Source organism: Anoplophora glabripennis, unplaced genomic scaffold (assembly GCF_000390285.2).
Source record: "Anoplophora glabripennis isolate ALB-LARVAE unplaced genomic scaffold, Agla_2.0 scaffold94, whole genome shotgun sequence".
NCBI classification, from domain to species: Eukaryota; Metazoa; Arthropoda; class Insecta; order Coleoptera; family Cerambycidae; genus Anoplophora; species Anoplophora glabripennis.
Genome location: NW_019416228.1, coordinates 734,023 through 754,850, shown reverse-complemented (window position 1 = coordinate 754,850; position 20,828 = coordinate 734,023). Strand labels below are relative to the sequence as shown.

The following is a 20,828-nucleotide window of genomic DNA, read 5'->3' as shown; positions in this document are numbered from 1 at the left end:
ACTAACCTCGGGGGGTCAAATGGACCCCACACATGATACATCATCTGAACGTAGAATTTTCGCTCTTTCCGAATCCGGGGTTGAAAATAAGGGTTTCCGTTTAATAATTAAATTGACCTTGGGATGAAATTTAAATTGACCTTCAAGGACACAGACAGGGTCACGACAATATGTGTCCCTTGGAGACCAGTAACTTTCATCTGAACTATTTTTCACATAACCATGTACTTTGGATTTTAGAAGGGATGGACGGGTGGTCTGGAACACCCCGTATATACACACAGCGCTATTCAAAAAGTTTGCACCATATGGCATAAAACTTTATGTATAAGTTTAATAAATTCTTTCAATTGTCTCTGCACGTCGTCAAATGAAAATAAAAGTTCATAAAACTTTTTGTTACCTATATACGAGGGGCAGACGAAAACTGCAAATCGTGCCAAGAGTAAAGGACCCTTATTTTCAACCCTAGGCGAAAATGTTTTGAAGAAAAGTTATTTGCCTCTAAAAGATTAGTCCGAATATAATGTTGAAAAAGAGATTCCTGCAATTTGCAACTTTCCCTCATACCATAATAACATCCATCATTAAGTCACGTTTTTTTAGTACACTTCTACAAGAAAAACATTATAATTCCTGAAAACAAGGTGAATCAGGAACTATTAAGGTCGTTATAAAAAATGGTGTAGAAAATGTGAACAAATTTTGTGCAAGCTTTATTTTTTACGCCATTTCTTATAACAGCCTTATTAGTTCCTGATTGAACGTGTTTTCAGAAATTATAATGTTTTTCTTGTAGAAGCATGCTAAAAAAACGTGACTTTAGTAATGGATATTTTCGCTCGAATTATGGTACGAGGGAAAGTTGCAAAAATCTCAGAAATTGCTTTTTCAACATAATGAACTGAAACTTTATATTCGGACTAAACTTTTAGATGGAAATAACTTTTAATTAAAACATTTTCCCCTAGAGTTGGAAATAAAGATACTTTACTCTTGGTCCGATTTGCAGTTTTCGACTGCCCCTCGTATATAACACACATTTTATGAGGTTCGATCGGCGCTATTTTGATTTGACGACATGCAGAGGCAACTGACAATCGAAGGAATTTATTAAATTTATACATAAAGGTTTTTCCCATATGGTGCAAACATTTTGGATAGCGCTGTATATAAATTAACACAATAAATAAAAAATAACACAGCAAACATTTATTTAAATGAATCTGCGGTAAAGACATTATTCAGTTAAATAAAATTTAAATTTGTATTTAATTTTTTTTTCAATTATGAATGGTTTTTATGTGAACGATTGCTGATTAAAAATTTTGACCCCAATTTTGTAAGTCATCTCTAGTCCTAGTATTTTTGTTATGAATATTAGAATTGGTAGAAAATTGTGTATTAAAAACGAACAGGCAGATCTCATAAATTTATACAAACCATAAGAGAAGTTTAAATTTTCTAAAAATATTTACGCATGAATGTGTAACTAAGGTCATTAGCAATGCTAAACAATAAACTTTTCTGGGCTACAAAAACCTTAGTCGACTTTTAACTTGTGCAAAATATAATTTAATGCCAACTGGAATTACTTTGTGCAAGAAATTCAGTGTCGTTAACAATCAGTTTGAGACTCTCAATGTGTTTTGGAGTAGTGTGAAATTTAATAAATTGTGTTTCTTCAGAGTTAAAATATAATGATTAAACCAATTACCAATTAATTAAATTCGAAATAATTAGTTCACATTTATGTTTTATATTAATGCATGATTTTTCAGTTACTAACAGAGACGTATCATCAGTATAAGGAGTAAAATGTGATTCATCATTGAGGCTAGTAATATTATCATATAAAAGAAAAAATGCAGGGCCCAATGCGGAACCTTGGGGCACTCTCATTTTTAAATCAATAGTATTTGACTTGTACATTTGTATGGTGTTCCTACTCCGATTTATTACACAGGTCAACATTTGATCTAAGAATAATCACCGGACCTGACCAGGGTACTTATACGTTTTTTGGATCGCTGATTCCGAATCCGAGGTTGGCTAAGCTCCATCACGTCAGGTTCAAGGTCATTTGAAGGTGAAATGGCCAAAATGGTCTAAAACATCTGAAAAAATTCATACGTATGTTTTTGGGGTAGCCGAGTTCAAAGCTGCCGCTATTTTTACCATTCAAAGACATCTAAAGGTCGTATCAAGGTCATTTGGAGGTCAAATCGAGAAATATGATCTAAAGAATCTTAGAAAATTTATACGTATGTTTTTGAAGTAGCTGAGTTAAAATCCGCTGTCAGTTTCACCCCTGAAGGACATCTGAAGGTCATATGAAGGTCATATCAAGGTCATTTAAAGGTCTAATCGAGAAAATGGGTCTAAAAAATCTGAAAAAATTTATACGTATATTTTTGGGCTAGCTGAGTTCAAAGCCGCTGTTATTTTCACCATTTAAGTTCATCTAAATGTCGTATCAAGGTCATGTCCAGATCATTTGTAGGTCAAATCGAGAAAATCTGTCTAAAAAATCTGAAAAAATTTATACGTATGTATACGGCTCCTGACCGAATGAGGCGAAAACATAAAGAAGGCAATTTTCCGGTCAGTTAGGTAAGCGTGTCCAGCCAGTAGGTAAGGTAAGCGTGTCCAGCCAGTTAAGGCAAGACGAGTGAATGTCCTAGCCAGTTAAGGCATGAACAAGACTGTGTCCAGCCAGTTAAGGCAAGACGAGTGAATGTTCCGACCAGTTAAATGTGTGTGTCCAGCCACTTAAGGCAAGACGACTGAATGTCCGGGCCAGTTAAGGCAAGAACATAAGCGCATCCAGACAATTAAGTCAAGACGACTGAATGTCCCGGCCAGTTAAGGCAAGAACAGTAACGTGTCTAGCCATTAAGGTGAGACTTTCACCCCATTTACACCTTACTGTTTTTAAAATTGTTTTCAATAAATGAATCTCCTTGTTTAGCATACAAATTTATCGTCAGCTTTGAATCGTTTACGTTTAGTTTCAAACGATCTTCTAATTGATTTTCTTTTATGCTCTACGTTTGTGTCTCTTTTTAAACACCAGCAATAGTCGGCCAACATATTATTTCCCCAAACACCCTGATATCTTTTCTCAGTCAATCAGGTCCTGATGCATTCTTTCACCTTGTTCGTCGCTGAATGCCCCTCGATTTTCTGGAAATAAGTCAAGATGAGAATCAAGAAAGTGGAGTTTAAGGTTCATTAAACATCCTAATTTTTGGAAATTGTTTACCATTGTTGCAACAATATTTTTGTAGTCAGGGTCTTTATTATTGCCTAAAAACTTTTTCGTGGCTTCCCTACATTTTTTCAGATTTTTTTATACCGATTTTCTCGAATATACCTTCAAATGACCTTGATATGACCTTCATATGACCTTCAGATGTCCTTCAGGGGTGAAACTGACAGCGGATTTTAACTCAGCTACTCCAAAAACATACGTATAATTTTTTTCAGATTTTTTATACCATATTTCTCGATTTGACCTCCAAATGACCTTGATACGACCTTTAGACGTCTTTCAATGGTAAAAATAACAGCGGCTTTGAACTCAGCTACCCCAAAAACATACGTATGAATTTTTTCAGATTTTTAGACCATTTTTGGCCATTTGACCTTCAAATGACCATGAACCTGGCGTGATGGAGCTTAGCCAACCTCGGATTCGGAATCAGCGATCCAAAAACCCATAAGTACCCTGGTCAGGTCCAGTGATTATTCTTAGATCAAATGTTGACCTGTGTTATTAATACTAACGTACTGACTTCGATGTTTCAGAAATGATGTCACTCAATTCCCTTTTAATCCGTTATTATATAAAATATTAATTAAATTGTCATGGTTAACACAGTCGAAGACCCTGCTGAGATCTCAGAAAATCCCAACAGGGTACTCACCATCGTTAATAAATTGAATCTGCTGATCAATAAAACATGAATTGTTGTAGTAGTAGACTCATTACAGCAAAAGCCGTGCTGATTTTCTATTAAGATATTATATTTATCAATGAAATTCAATAATCTGTCAAAAAAGGTATATCCAAAAACTTTTAAAAATCCACTTGAAATTATTATAAGTCTGTAATTACTTAACAGATGGAGATCGTATTTCTTAAAAATCAGGATAACCTTTCCAGTTCTAAGATAACAGGGAAATAAACATTCCTTCTGAAAGTATTATAATAAACAAAGGTATTCATCGGGTCCGGAATATTTTTTTTAATTCTCAGTTTGCAAATTAGCAGATTATGGGGAGAGAAGAACTTTATAAACACTGAGTTGTATTAGAAAGTTCATCTATTTTAGATTAATAAGGGAATTAATTCAAAATTTACTTTTGTAACCACTATTTTTTTATAAATGTGCGATTGCTATTTCTTAATATAACATAAAATTTTAAGTAGCCTTGAAAAATTGTTTAAATTTTCCTGTATATCTACAACTACTTACCTTGACTCAGTATTATATTAAATATTATTTCTTTAGAAACGAGTTTTTAATTACTTCTTCAGTATTATAATGAAACCGAAATTTAAAACTAATAGTTTTTGAGATATCGCACCATACATTTAAAAATACTGTTCTTCGACAAAAGTAATTTTGTTATTGAGATAACAAAAAATATATATAACGAATACAAGTGGGTCTCAAGATTCCTAAGAAAATAAAAAGGAAACGAAAGATAGATAAATAGTAGATAATCTTCATAAAAATACTGACGCATGAACGCATACGTCTTATTAAGTAGTAAGTAATTTAAACAGTCATCAATAATATCATCTTGATTTAAATAATTAATAAAAGTGAACTCATGAACTACATATTTAATCAGATTAGATTGATTTAAAAGCTTAATAGGTTGAAAAAAAACATAATAATGGTCATTTACAGATTAAAATTCATAATCTGTATATACTTACTTACAGTACGATCATATACAGGGTATAACAACAATGACTTGACAAACTTTCATGGTTAGTTTATTTCTCTCGTCAGAACTAACAAAAAAACTAGATTAATATTTTCCCAAAAAGAGATATAGACTTCAAATTAATACAATGCTGTTTTCCCATAGCAGCGTGTAAAATTTGAAGAAAAATCAATCGACCAGGAAGACCTTCAACTTCAACTGATGACTGCCGCGTTCAGAAAGTAAAAGATCTCGTGTGTGCAAATCGCCGATTGACTATCAGCAATTACAGAAGAGGCTAGCATAAAAACACCACCTGGAAAATTGTGTGAATAGGGGAGGAGAGTACTTTGAGGGAGACCAGGATAATATATAAAATTAATAATAAAGTTTAAAAAAATGAGGTTCGGTTATTTTCTGAACAAACCTCGTAGATTAAAAATTGTGTCTTTCTTCCAACATATAAAGGGTCATAGAAATCTTAGGAACCGTTTTATTAAAAAAACGCTACTCTTGTGTATTTTTTTTTGTTTTATTGTGTAATTTAAAAGCGATACGGACAGAGAATTAAATAAAATTATTATTTTATTCTTGATATAAATAATTGCATTATTTTGCATTGCATTTTTTGCATTTTTGCATTTTTTAATTTCACACTTAATTTAACATCTAATTTGATAGGCGATTTCTAAGATTTTTACAAAAAATGGCGTTTACGGCATCGTTAAAAATTTTGACTATCTCTAAGGCTATGCAGCAGAATGTAGTTTTCACCACTCGCTGAAGCATGAAAAAATGTATCTTAGACATTACTATTTTTCTGATAGTAATTAGTTGCGTAATTAATATAATAGATCAAAAAATTGTATCTCACGTCCAACATATGAACGGTCATAGAATCGTCTGAAGTTATTAATTTGTGGAATAGTTTTAGTTTCTGTCTCTATTTTTTGGGTATTTTACCACCTGTGAGAAAATTTAAATTCTCAAATGTAACTAAAACGAAGAAATTCAGACAAAAACAGATAGATTTTCGAAACATGAACAACTTTTTAAAGTATGCGATATACATAGTGATATGTCTTTTGTAATGTGTATTTGTTTGTTTTCTTGAGTATGAGATTTTTTGTTAGACAAAACTATTTTCTTAAAAATAAACCTTACGGCTCTTTTACATTTTTTACAGGCGACAAAATACCAAAAAATAATGAAATGATTGCGTTATCCTTGTTTTTTTCTTTTGTTTTGTTGTGTGACATAGGTGGTAGGGATGGGACATTAAATAAAATAAATTACTTTATCCTTGAAATAAATAATTGCATTCTTTATTTTCAGTTTTTAACTGTACAGAACAACAGCATATGGGAGAATAAATCAATTCAGTTAATTATTATGCTAACATATCTATACATCTCTACAATTTATTATAGATATTTATAGATTATTATCTGTAAAATGTAGCCTCTTAATGAGATCATTACTAAAATTAAAGATCTTTCTTATACTTCACTTTAATAGAAAAAATTGTCTACACCTATTTGAATATGCTGGAGAGTATGTTATTTTTTCCTTATAATGAAGTATGTGTTGGTTTTGATGACAATAAAATACAACATTTTGTCAACATGAATACATGTTTTGAAAAATTAAAAGATTTAGTTTCAAACGAAAAAATAACAATACTGCCAGTTTTTTAATATGGGTTATTAAGGAAAATTATTATTAACATGCCTTATGATTTTATTTCTATATTATTTTATGTTAGTTGTTTCGTGTTATCTATTCTAGCATAATATATTATCACTAATACTTTTCCGTTTTTTTATCAACAATCGTTTTTAAAAATAGAATAGTTTCACGTTATTTTTAGCTTCTCATTGTTTAAAAAATGTTGGAAATGCCAGATTTATTTATTTTTTCAAGGTAATAATAAGGTTTTGGTAACATTGATAATAATCATCATAAACGGTTTTAAATTCCAAAAACCAGATTTATCTGTTACTATAGAAAATTTAGAAACTCGCCTTTAAGCAATATTGTTTTATATAATTTTATTAATAACGTTACATTTGGTGAACTTATACAGAGCGATTTGAAATTTGAGTAACAAACTCACTTGGTAGTATTTTAATCCATACCATTTCTAGAAACATTTACTTTTTTCGTTTTCTAGGCGCCACTATAGAGTTTGTTATACAATTTTTCGATCACCCTTATGCTTAAATTCTAGATATGTACAAATAAATGTCAAAACAAGACACTTCCTACTTGCTTCATTACTCTGGATTATTATCAAAATGACTCCACGTCTTGATTTCCTCAAACAAGTATTTTCCAGGACATAGCGTCGCTGTAGCCTGACTATGGCCGATCAAACGATAATCAGTTGTAAGTTTGTTTTCCTCTACACTACATTCAATCAATTTTTTTAATGCTTTAAGTTGGTTGTTTTGTGGTTTATTATCTGAAATTTAAATTTAAATGTAGATATTACTCTCAAACGCTCTGTCATTGAATATTATACAGGTTATTATAATAACAGATGTTATTTTGATCATTTTTTGGGACAGGTAGAATAAGCGAATATAAATCGCTTTTGTTATACACGCTGTCGATTAATTCGACTATCAAACTTCCACAGAGATATAGCGTCTTAAAAATGACTTATTGACAATGCCATTTATTATATTTTAATAATTTTTAATATTATATTAATAATTCTAGGCAGGTCAAATTCGGTGCACGTTTTCCGCTATTTGGGACTCATACTTACATAAATATATACCGGGTGTTTCAGAATATGGGGACAATCTCTCGAATTTATACATGGGACGTTAAAATACTATGACGCCCCTGAAAATTGATTTTTTAAATAACTTTTAAAATACTTTGTGTAACTTAATTATTTTTTAATACGATGGACAACATATAAGACTCCTTAAAAATTGACCCTTGAAAACAATTTGGCTTATTTGGTGTGTCAGAAACAGACTAGCTGTAGCACAATAATTAAATTAAAAAAGGCACTGTTGGTTGATATCGATATGCTTTTTATTACATAATTTTAACTCAGCGAATTGAAGATTGTTGGAACCTCTGTTGTCCATCGTATTAAAAAATAAGTAAATTACACAAAATATTTTATAAGTTATTTAAAAAAAATCAATTATCAGGAGTGTCCTTTAGAGGTTCCCTGTATAAATCCAAGAAATTGCCTACATATTCTGGGATACCCTGTATAAAATTGTTTTCCGTTTTGTTTCTTAAAAAATGTAGATGGTGTAAAGGGTGGTGATAATTGAAAAATGTTTGCTATAAGAAATATCGTGTAAAGTTATAAGCAAAAATAACTCATCAAAATATATTTGTGGCATTTATCTTCAACAATATCTAAATACATATTTTTTTAGACACGAACGATCATTTTTTAAGGCGTACATTAATGATATACTAAATTTTCTCAATTATCGTCACTATTTCATGATATCCAAACTTAGATTTTCTAAAATTCAAAAGGAAATCGATACTTTAAGAGCTATAAAAAGATTTCTTCAAAACAAACCATTTTTTGATACAGCATATAAATATGAGTGTACCAAATTGATGCCTACATATACTAGAAATGCTTTATAAGACATTTAAAGAAATAAACGCTGCCAACTGGTAATCCTCAAGAAGCAATACCTTCATAAATATCAGAATTGGTTCCTAGTAAATTAGAACTTCTTTTATTAATCCTAATGAAGGAACATCCTGTAAAAATTTGGTAAATTTTGATAAATTTTGACATTGTGTTGAACATGCATGTTGTTCCATTTAAAACAGATTCCTCCATAGCTGCAGGGTGTAACCGATAATACAAAAAAGAGTTTAAAATAAAAGTTGTACAAAATCGATTTCTTCATATTTGATACAACTCTACTTTCCCCATCCCTTCAGACTTTACTTAATTTCATTTTTCCAAATGGAATACCATTTTTTATTTCTCATTAAATTTGATATCTACTTTGATATTAAGTCTTCGAAAATATTAACTATCTCTAAAGCCAAACATGCAGCAGGATGTAGTTTTCAACACTTGTTGAAGCATGAAAAAAATATTTTTCTAATAGAAATTAATTAAGGAATGTACAAGATGAGTTTCTTATGTTTAGACATGGTAAAAACCTATCTTGCTATCATGTTTGGTTTTGAAGATCTTTGATATTTTTGAGGATACAAGGGTCATTTTTTTTAAACATCAAATAACAGCGAAAGGGTGCGGTTTAGATCCAATGTCTATTTATCAAAGTAATTAAAATCCTTAAATTTAACAAGAAATTTACAAATGCAATAACATAAAGAAAGTTATGCTTGAAAATATGAAACTGGGTAACGCCCACAAGAAATATATGGGATTCTTACATTTATTTCTAGCTGATTATAAAATTTAGTACATCGATTTACTTATCAAAATATTCAACAGCAAGACAAAAACATTGACCTGCTTCAAGTTCCAGTTTATATTTTATGATGTTGATGAAAGATATTATAAAACTATGGGAGTTTAGTGCTAACTTTGCTCGTCTCCAAAAATATGTGCCGAAAGACTTTTTAGAATTTCAATGAATTGCTAAAGGCGCCATACATGTCCATTATTTGTAAAGAAGATTCTTACCCTCAAAATTTCCTATTAAACAAATTCCAAGACTTCTACTATTGTAAGGAATTGCGTGAGCTCCATGTATGCCCCAGCCTCTGCCTTCGTAGATATTGCCATCGTTACCAATCTTAAAATAAATTATTTTGTTATTTAAGTAATCGAAAAGAACTAAACATTTTTCTAATATTTTAATGTACGGTCAAATTTAACCAACTTTAATTCCGAAGTGTAAAGGATTGTATTTTGAATCAAGAGAGAGGAGTCTTGGTCTTGCGGCACCAAAAGTCCTATATTCAACATCAAATTAAGGTTATAAATAATAATGATAGAGATTCGGGAATTTGGACATTTTTATTTAAAATTTCCTCTTAAAATCTTTTTTCAAATTGACGCTAACGCTCATATTTTTCGAGCTATTTGCAAAAAACTGAACCCCTTTTTTTAATCTTTATTTGTTTATAACTTTGTGTGAATACGATTTTTATGCACATTTTTCTAGACGTCATCCCGAATCGAATAAACCCTCAACCATCCCTTAACTTGAATTATGAGTATTTTACACGATTTTGAATATGTTAAGTAGGTTATTGCGTCTGGCACAATAAGAAAGAAAAAGAATAAACATATTTATTTATAATTCTAGAATTACTAGAACATTTGAAATAATTATTTCTGAAAAATTATCTATTTTAACTAGGATTATTTATTGTTTTTAATTATCATTTTAGATACTCTTGTGTTTTATTACTTAAACCAAGTACTTATCAAAATATTATATCTTACAATTATGCCAATAATAATCTAATCTAAACATCTTTGATTATTCATAAGAATTTGGCAAACCACGTGATACAATGCACATATATATTTTTATATTTATTAATATTACAATAATTTCTGACAAATAATCTGCATTTTATTAAAAAATTGTGTGTACAGCTTGTTTGAGTTTTTGAATTTATTTTTTATTGCTATTATTCCCCTATTACATATGTGTTTTATAAAAACATATAAGGGTTTGTGGACTGTATTTTGTATGGGAAAATGCGATTTCTTCGATTTACAATAAAGAGGTTTTATTATTTAATTAATGGGTTTTACAGAAAAATTACTTTTTTACAGAAAAATGACTTTTTATATTACTAATGACAAGATAGACATACGAAGTCTCAAAAACAAACAACTCAATCTCTTTTTACGTTTCCAACGTTCTTTTTTATTATTTTATTTCTATGTACCACTCTTCCAATTCTCAACAATATGGTTAAGTAGTGCAGCATTAGACTGCATCCAATTATAATTATTATTTATTTGCTAATTTTCGTGTTGATATTGTTATTACTTAATTAAAGTCAATACATCGTCGCCTGAGAACCAGACTATTCTATGTCCATTTTTCTAAATATTACAGGAACTAATTATGAAAGTATGAAAGCATCGAAATCGAAAAGATTTAAGGTTTTTCGTGCAACTACATTTTTATTAACAATTATAGATTATCTACTTCGGAAAAAAACAATATGTAGTTTGCTGTTTATAATGGACTCTGAAAAAAATATACAAATAAAAAATTATGTTGTGGACATACAGGTTCGAAAAGTCCCCATGGTACATCGGCAGTTACGTGAGAGCGATAAAGACTGACCACAAAATTAGACTTTGCACTTCAGGTCTTTCTACTAGAAGATTGTTCAATAACATATACAATACACTTGTAATGTCTGTACCTTCTCTACCACCAATGAGGTCGTGCCACAGAACTTGCAGCAATACAAAAGCACTGCATACCACACTAAATAATATGTAATATTTGAGCCAATTTATTCTATGTCCTCACGTGATGTCAATTTCTTATACTGCATACCACACTAAATAATATGTAATATTTGAGCCAATTTATTCTATGTCCTCACGTGATGTCAATTTCTTATACCTCATTGGACGAGAGGACATAGAATATTGTGGTCGGAATATTTATAAGGTTAAATGGACTTAGAATAAAAAGGCCAGTCTGTATTCAGAAAAGTACGCAGCATAGGCGTACTTGGAATGTATTGGCATATACGGTATTGGACATAGAACTATGTGGTGACAAAATTTTCATTTAAGAAAAATACGGACATAGAATAGTTTGGTTCTCAGGCGACGACATATCAACTTACCAAAAAATTGTAACCTATATCTTCCCAATCATTAGTATTCATGTGATAGTCTTGTACACTTCTCATAAGAGCTTTGCAGTCAGCTGTAGTTTTGCATGTATTGGTTACTGAGTGATGCACTACTACATATGGTGGGGGATCTTCTTTTAGATTTTCTTTAATTTTCGGATCAGTGGCATTCCATTCCTCTCTAGTGATTATAGTTGGACAAGCACCTAAGAAATAAAGATAAGTTTTTTGTTTTTTATTTTTAAAAACAGATAACAAAGCTCCACCAAAAAAATCGAGAATATTACCCCTAGAGTCTGAGTATGTCCCCATCACGTCAGGATTTTTCATAACCTCAAAAAAATAGGCTCAAAAACGCAATAAATCCATTGACCACTCAATCCCAATATCCCCGTAACCCCTTAAGCTCTTAATCCCTTAAACCCCATAATCTCAAAATTCCATAACTCCAAAATCACAGAACTAGTAAGAAAGAGACATATGCGCGTTGAAGCGCTTCTTGAGCCTTAAACCTATACCAACGAATATAGACGCTCAGGGCTGAGAATTGGACACGAAATCTTGGGGGATGTGTATAGTATGTTATAGATTTCTTCTATGTAATCTTGGGCGACAGATATAGTCTAGTATAAGCTCTACGTGCATTCCAATTTCGTCCCTCACTTGTAACCTATGAGCGTTCTTCTGTAATAGGTCTATATTCGTTGCCTATATTTTTTAATAATCCCATAACCCTATAACCTCATAATTCAGTAAATAATAGGTCTATTTTTTGAGGTTATGAAAAATCCTTACGTGATGGGGTTAAATAGACCCCGAATTTGGATTCAGCGACGCCGAAAACATATGATAAACATAGTCAGACTCCTGGGGTAAATTCTCGATTTTTTTTGTGGAGCTGTATACTGTACAGAGTGTTTCATAACAAATGAAAGAGTGAGGCATCTCAGCCGATTACACAATGATATGGATGTGGAATTTTCACATTAGCTACAAAACAAATTTTTCATAATCCCAATACAATATTGGGAAAATTACTATTTCTTTTGTAGCTGCTTAAAAAAGTACAATTCGCAAATTTAATGAAATAACTACTTCAAATAAGTGTACAATACAGGGTGTTTCTGAAATAAGTGCGTTTCTTAAAGAGGGCTATAGAGGGCACGAAAATGAGCACCTGATGGTCTAAATGCTTCTGTATTCGAGTCAATTAATTAACAGAATTAATATAAGCCTGTGCATCTTGTGTATCTTGTGCACGCGCACTGTGCTGCAGTATTATTTACGACATTGACCGAGAAGTGAGTATATGTAACACTACCGTGTGGCGTATATTACGGAGGCAACTATTTAGCTACACCCCTTTCATGCACAAAGGGTTCAGGCATTAAATTTAAATAGTGGACTTTCTGAGAAATATAAAAATGCGTAAATTTTACTAATGGCATCGTGCTTAGCACCTCAGAATACTACGAAAACGATATATTTGGACAAAATTTAAGAAAAAATCAGATTTTACCAATATTTGGGTGTTTTCACCCAAAAATTTCACTTTTCTTCAAAATTCTTCGGGCAGCCATGAATTTTCACAACAGGATCGTGTTCAATTCATCGAATTCCTTCGGAAATGATATGTGGGTTTCTTGGGTTTGGACTTTTTGCGCCTGTGTTATTGAGAAACTTACACCAATTAATACAAAGAAATCTAAAAAAAATATGTGTTGAAGCAATTCGAAGAATTTTGAGAAATCACGTGTTAGAATCTATCACTTTAGTGGAGAAAATTGTTTATAAGATTGGGCGAGCAATACTCGAAAAAAAGACGGATCATTTTATAAAAACAACGTGGAATGTAAAACTTCATATGAAAAAATGTAACGAAGATTTCAGAATTATGATAGATCCATTTAATGACATGAGATTTAATTCTGCAGAATATGTTGCACACTGATGCCAGAAAAATGAAAAGAAGTTTCACTTATGAAGAATTCCTACAAATGTTGCAACTTTATGATGGGACACTCTTCAAAAGGAAATTATTCATGTTATATTATATGAGCTGGCCTTTCAAGGTGAGATTTGATTAACTAACTGATTTTTTTTTAAGAAAGGAAAGTTCCAGGATGAATCAAGTACCGACAGAATTGAAGACAACCCATATTTTCTATGGTATGTCAAAGAGGAAGCCGCAAGTTAACTGATGGTAAGTGGTTAATAAGGAACATGCTAATGAATACATTGACAGACGTAAAATTAGGAACTTGAAAATATTATTTTAAGTTGGTCAACATATAAAAGATGTTCTCTATAATATGTGGAACAAAATAATAATACACTAAGCCTGTTCAGATTTTCAGTATTTTCTGATGGTCTTAACACTATCTGCTGGTATCAATTCGGTTTGATTAGAAAATATAATCATTCCTGTGTAGGATAATTGTCATTTTTGTATAAGATATCAAAAATTTGTATTGAGGAAATGTATCCACAATTAAAATGTATACTCATATACAAAATTAATTTGAGTGTAAATATATTATTTATTTCATTAGACGTTAGAATTTTAATTCTAAACCAAGTTTTTTCCTGATTTCTTATACAAAAAGAAACTTTATCTACAAAAATACAATACAAAAATTTAAAAGCTAGCCCATCCTTTCAAATTTTGAATATAAGAATAGTTTTTAATTTTAATTTTAAAATACGTTTTTTAATGAAATTTTTAATATTTTATACAGTAAAGGCAATTACTTGAAACTACCTACTTACTTTTTGAAATGAAAATATTTCAAATTATATTTTAATCAAGCAGGATTTTCATTTTTCAAAATGCCGATTTCATTTTTATTTTCGCGAAAATTGGCGAAATTCATGTTACATACTTTAAACAAAGCTTTTGAAAAAAAAAATATGAAATAAAATGTGAAAGGACTATTATACAGTGCGCTAAACCTACAGTATACAAAATAACAAGAAAATAAAATATAAGCAAATTTAGTTGTCAAACGTAATGCAGAATATGTATAACAGAGATGTTTCAAATTAAAAAAAAAAACAGGCTTCTGATATATTTTGCTAGAATAAAATTCAATGAATAATAAGATAATAATAACTTTTATATTCTGGATGCATTCAATCTCAAATCAGTAGAGCTTAAGCACAAATTAACAAACACTAAGTAGGTAAGTATAATATTTTACTCAAACTGACAAAAATTTATAAAATTTATAAAATTTCAACTAAAGAAATAAAATATCAGTTCCTTATAATTCAAAAAACAATATTTTTTACCCTAAGCTTCAACCTAATTTTGACATAACAGGAAACCTTAATAGTGGATTCAGATAAAAAACTCTCTGAAATTAGGAACTGAAGTAGTACTATCTGCAGAGTGCAAAAAACATATTTACTGTATTAATTACTATATTACTACTGTTTAGTTCATCTCATAACAAGTAAGGGAAGTTATACAAAATGAAACTAATATTACTAGAAATAATCTAATTCATACAATAAAACAAGTTTCAGACTCACCATTTGTGTAACAAGGAAGTGCGATAACTAGAACGGCAACACAAGCCGCGACTGCCAATACGAAGCCCATGGTAGTCAGAACGAGACTATTCGATTTGACAGTATATTTGTAATGAATATATTTTAAAATATTAAGGTATTTCCCCTCTATCATAATTACAACTAACTCCCAGATTAACATCGTTCACAAATTTCGCAATTTTTGGAGTAAATTACTTGCAAATTAGAAAATATTTATGTCTGTAATTTGACATAGCATCTATAAAAATTATTAATTAATTATAAAATGATTTATTGGCTCGTTTGTGTGAATAATATAAAGGATGTCTCATAATTAGTGTCCAATAATTTACCACTTGATTCTATTGCTAAAAACAAGAATATTGTTTCATATAAATATGGGCAGAGAAATGTTTCCTAAGGGAGCTACGCCCCCCTAAATGGCGTCTCAAAAAATTCATTTTTTTTTAAATATTTCCGAAATGGGTTGAAGGAAAATTATGAATTTTGACACCATAAACGCTCATTAAAAGTCGAAATAGATCATTTTTCAAAAATTTTGATCAGGGGCGTCTCAATTGGGGGGGGGGGGATCGAACCGAATTGGATGAAATTTGGTGTGATGATTCTATGCACTAAGAAGTTTAATTGGGAAAAGTACGAAGATCCTAGGTATTATTCAAGTGTCTGAAAAAAATTGACAAATAAACTAGCATTTTTTGCAATTTTTTAAACGATTTTTCCGATTTTTGCAATAATAATAATTATTTTTTCGAATTGCAACTAACTCTATCTTGTTCAAAATTTAATTACAAAACTTTTTTCCTCTTCCATTTTTGTCTAAAATGAATAGTTGCTAAGTTGTCGACGAGAAATCCAAGAAAAAAATGAATTTTTTTGCTATTTTTTTATACTTTTTTGCAATAACAATTAAGCCCACGTTTNCTGGAACCCTCAATTGGGGGGGGGGATCAAACCGAATTGGATGAAATTTGGTGTGATGATTCTATGCACTAAGAAGTTTGATTGGGAAAAGTACGAAGATCCTAGGTATTATTCAAGTGTCTGAAAAAAATTGACAAATAAACTAGCATTTTTTGCAATTTTTTAAACGATTCTTCCGATTTTTGCAATAATAATAATTATTTTTTCGAATTGCAACTAACTCTATCTTGTTCAAAATTTAATTACAAAACTATTTTCCTCTTCCATTTTTGTCTAAAATTAATAGTTGCTAAGTTGTCGACGAGAAATCCAAGAAAAAAATGAATTTTTTTGCTATTTTTTTATACTTTTTTTGCAATAACAATTAAGCCCACGTTTTTTTATTTGCATAGAAAAATTATCATTTCTGACGTTATTTAGAAGCCGTTAAAGCAAAAATCTCCGTTCATATACTTTTTACCCAAGTATACCCTTTTTAAAACAGATACCGCCTGGACTACTAGTTAAAAAAGGAGGTTCTGCTCATTCCAAATATATATAGATTGTCGTACTTAACTCAAAATGTATAAAAGTCGGTATGTATTGACCATGACCAAAAAATAATATTCTACTAAATAGAATATAGTACTATTATAAAACAGGGTGTCCCATTAAGACGGATTCTTCCCTAGTCTTGATATTATTAATAATACAAAAAAGCTTTTTAAATACACAAAATCGAATTTTTGAGATTTAAAAGTTATTTTATATTATAGTTACAGTATAAAATCCTTCGAATTCGATTTCGGTCCAAGAAGGAACTGTTTTAGAGTTCTGTTTTCTTATATTAATTTGGGTATACAAGTTAAGTAAATAAAAAATAACTAAAAAAGTATTCGTGCCACAAAAATAGTTTACTGAGTTTTTGTGTCAAAAGTGTAAAAAATCATTATTGTAGAAATGATTTATTCTTTAATTTTGTAATAAATTGTAAGAAATTCCATTGGTAATAAAAAAACACTAATCACATTTGAAAAATACTGACCTCTCGTAATACCTCCGCCACTGGTTGACATACTTGTGAGTCAACTTAGCGGGATTTTATTTTTACTTCGTTAGATCAGTGGCCCATGTTTCATCAGTCTACATCAAACATCTCTTGCACAACTAATTTCAAAAAATACGGCAAGAAAATTGATAATTTAAAATAGTTCAAAGAATCCTATCAAAAAAGAAAATTAAACTTACTTTCTATTTCGACATATCTTTCACTATTTTTCTTAAAAGAAGCAAGATTTAAATAACAGTATTTGTTTTATCTGCAGCCACTTATTTGTGGCATAGTTTTAGTTTTTTCTTTTACCACCTGTGTTTATTTTAATAATTCCATTATTTTTTTCACAGGTGGTAAAATACCCAATTAAATGAAGATACTTTTTGTCTAGAATAAACTAGCTGTTTAAAACGTAATTTTTTTCAAGCAAAAGGGTTTCCACTTTTTCTATAATAGTCCAACCAAGTAGCAAATATTATGACAAGACTTCTATCTGTAGCAATATATTATCAGTATTGTCACTGCTGAATGAGTACTTTCTTTCTTCTATTTACATTATACAAAAACAATTAATGAATCATGACCTTCAAAAATCCCCAGGTGTACTCCTTATTATATATTCATTCTTCAATGAACTACATTTGCCAATAAGGGGAAACACCATTTCTAGTTATGGAGTAATAACATATATTAGTGGAAAAATTATATAAAAACTTTTAAATTGAGGTTAAATGTGAATCAAACTATTTCGGATAATGATGTGAACATAATTTATTTATCTAAACATTAAACATGCAATTAAAGTTTAATATATTAACAAAACAAAAACAAAACAAACCATTTTTACCAAAAAAAGTGGAGTGTGATGACCCAAAAAATAAACAAATGTTTCTAAGATATTACCCATTTCTTTAATTCCTTATTTAATTCAACATCTTGTAACTTTTAAACCATTAATAGCCGGACGTATGGTTTATAAGGCAAGCTTGCAACAATTTTGAACAGAAAATTAGGAATTTTTGGTATTCTTTTCTATTATGTTTAACTACCTTTCTAATGTTTCAAAAATAAACATTTTAAAATACTTCGAGCATAGCAAATTCAATAACAAATTAGCATGGCCGACATAGCTTTCTTTACAATTTGAATTCCATTTATTCGACTTACCTCCCCCTGATCTGATTAGAGAGTGGTTAACATAGTGGACATCAAACCATTTGCTAGTAAGCAACTTCAGTAACCACTTATTGTTATGAAAATGAGACTTTGTAAGTGCGGATTTTAGGTAAGTCGCTAAATTAAATTTGGATATTTTGCAGATTTAGAAACATAACCTTTTTTCATTTTATAAAAATATACTATGCTTCGTGCTGTAGTAACATTATTACTAAGTTTTAACTTGTAAATATTGCTTAAACTGCAAACTTTTCGCAAGTGTCCTTATTAAGGTCTTGTACAATGTATGCCAGAAAGTTTAAGAAAGATTTGCTTAGGCGACATCCAATAGTGTTTTGAGATGTGAAATACACAAAATGATTAATTTATAATTTAAGCACAGCTTAAAATTTAAGCTAGGATTGATGAAACCTTTTATCTTGCAATAAAAAAAATGTTTGATATACAGTTTGATCTTATTTCACCTGTCATACGAGATTCTATTTCAGGTAAGATAAGATAGCAACATATTCCCAATTGTTTCTAAATTTAACAACATAACTAAGAACTAATTGCTAACTCTATTCCTATAAATATGAATTTTGATAATAGTGGTTAACATACAACTGATCCTCAAATTAGCAACTTCACTCAGTGATTAATTTCTTATAAAATCAAGGAGGACATCTCATGCACAATTTTTAATGTTATTCTCAACTTGGTGAAAATTATTTCTCGTCTTCCTCTAGAGATAATTTGTAATCTAAAAAAATTTGTTTTGAGTATATTAGAATTAATAATAAAGGCTTGAAATAATTGCATTTTTTCCGACTTATTCTATATGCTATTAACTAAGAGATAACTCTCTATTACCAGAGGCATAAAGCAGCAAAGAGCAAACTCTAAATTCTATGCCACTGATAGAATCGTCATTTTAGTAACATTTTTTAATGTTTAAACATTTTTTACGAAAATAATGTGCTCTTTCTTCAAAGAAATAAAGTTATTATTTCTCGAGATAACTCAAGTTAAATATCGAATATAGGGTTGCACAAAATAATGCTTATGTTAGATATTCATTTTTTCGGCCAAAGACTATCTAGTTGACTGTTAACTAATTATTATTAATAAAACACCGTGTGTATCTACAGGGTGTTAAAAAAAGAGTGTAAAATATTTCAGGAGGTAATAGTATGAACCAAAATAAGCAGAAAAGTCTTAATAAACATGGGTCCGCAAAGTAACGGTTGCGGAGATATGGACCACTATTCGTTTTTCAAACATTTTATTTTATTAGGAATAAACCGACAAAGGAAGCTTTTAACAAACAAAAAACAAAGTTACAGAAGATGTTCAAAGTGCCCTCCGTCCATTTCCAAGCAGGCACGACATCTTCGTCTCAACGATATTCGAACTCTTTCGAAAACACCCTCCTTGGTTTGGATTTCTTGACACTTTTGATTAATCCGTAGCTGCAGCTCTTCCAGGCTATTTACAGGAGTACCATACACTAATGTCTTCAAATATCCCCAAACAAAGAAATCTAGAGGGTTCAGATCAGGCGATCTTGGAGGCCATAAAACAGGTCCGGCCCTTCCTACCCATCTATGTGGAAAAGTTTGGTGTAAATGCTCTCTAACGGCCATGGAAAAATGAGCTGGAGCACCATCATGCTGGAACCACATTTGTTGCCTCTGATTCAAAGGAATGTCTTCCAAAAACTCATACAGTGTGTTCTGCAGAAAGTTGAGGTAAGCAGCGCCTGTTAATCGGTTTGGTAAAACAACAGGACCTAGAAACCTGTCACCTACAATACCCATCCAAATGTTTAATGAAAAACGTGCCTGATGTCCAGATTCTATTAGAGCATGAGGATTTTCGTCGGCCCAAATATGCGTATTGTGAAAATTAAACACTCCATTTCTTGTGAACCCGGCCTCATCAGTAAAAAGAATGTTTGCAAGAAAACGAGGGTCTTCAGCATCATGACGTAGAAACCAGCGGCAAAAAACCAAACGTGCTTGATGATCATTTATTGGATTTAAGGCCTGTACTCGTTGCACATGGTATGGATAAAGCAGTTGCTCGTGAAGGATTCTCCAAACAAGAGGACCACTAATTCCTACCTCGGCTGATATTCTCCGCACACTCGTACCTGGATTCTGCTCTACCAGTGCTAGAATTTCTTCTTCTGCTCTAGGAGTGGATACCGACCTTGGTCTTCCGGATAAATGGCACTGTTTGCTCAAGGAACCGGTATCACGCAATCTTTGGTGAATTCTTCCAAACATGCGTTGTGAAGGAATCTGGCGATTTGGATAAGCGTCAACATAAAGACGTCGCGCTTCGGTGGCGTTCCCATTAGCACGACCATACATGAAATGCATGTCTGTTAATTCTGCGTTAG

General features: G+C 30.9%; 1 protein-coding gene across 1 annotated transcript; it reads right to left on the bottom strand.

The window, feature by feature from the left end:
* Positions 1–6,237: 6,237 nt before the first annotated feature.
* On the bottom strand, positions 6,238–15,371 carry LOC108903525 (peptidoglycan-recognition protein 2). Its single transcript, XM_018705744.1, has 4 exons — positions 15,289–15,371; positions 11,746–11,960; positions 9,599–9,710; positions 6,238–7,405 (listed from the first exon to the last, which is right to left on the bottom strand). Exons 1-4 carry the CDS (start codon positions 15,356–15,358, stop codon positions 7,218–7,220), a joined length of 585 nt encoding a protein of 194 aa, XP_018561260.1. The 5' UTR covers positions 15,359–15,371; the 3' UTR covers positions 6,238–7,217.
* Between the last annotated feature and the right edge of the window lie 5,457 nt (positions 15,372–20,828).

Bases quoted from the DNA above. Each gene is read 5' to 3' on its own strand.
- LOC108903525 (XM_018705744.1), bottom strand. From the start codon at position 15,358: ATGGGCTTCGTATTGGCAGTCGCGGCTTGTGTTGCCGTTCTAGTTATC. The intron at 11,961-15,288 runs GTGAGTCTGAAA...TTTATTTCTTAG, and splicing joins ACTTCCTTGTTACACAAATG to GTGCTTGTCCAACTATAATC. The intron at 7,406-9,598 runs GTAAGAATCTTC...TTTAAATTTCAG, and splicing joins TTTAATAGGAAATTTTGAGG to ATAATAAACCACAAAACAAC.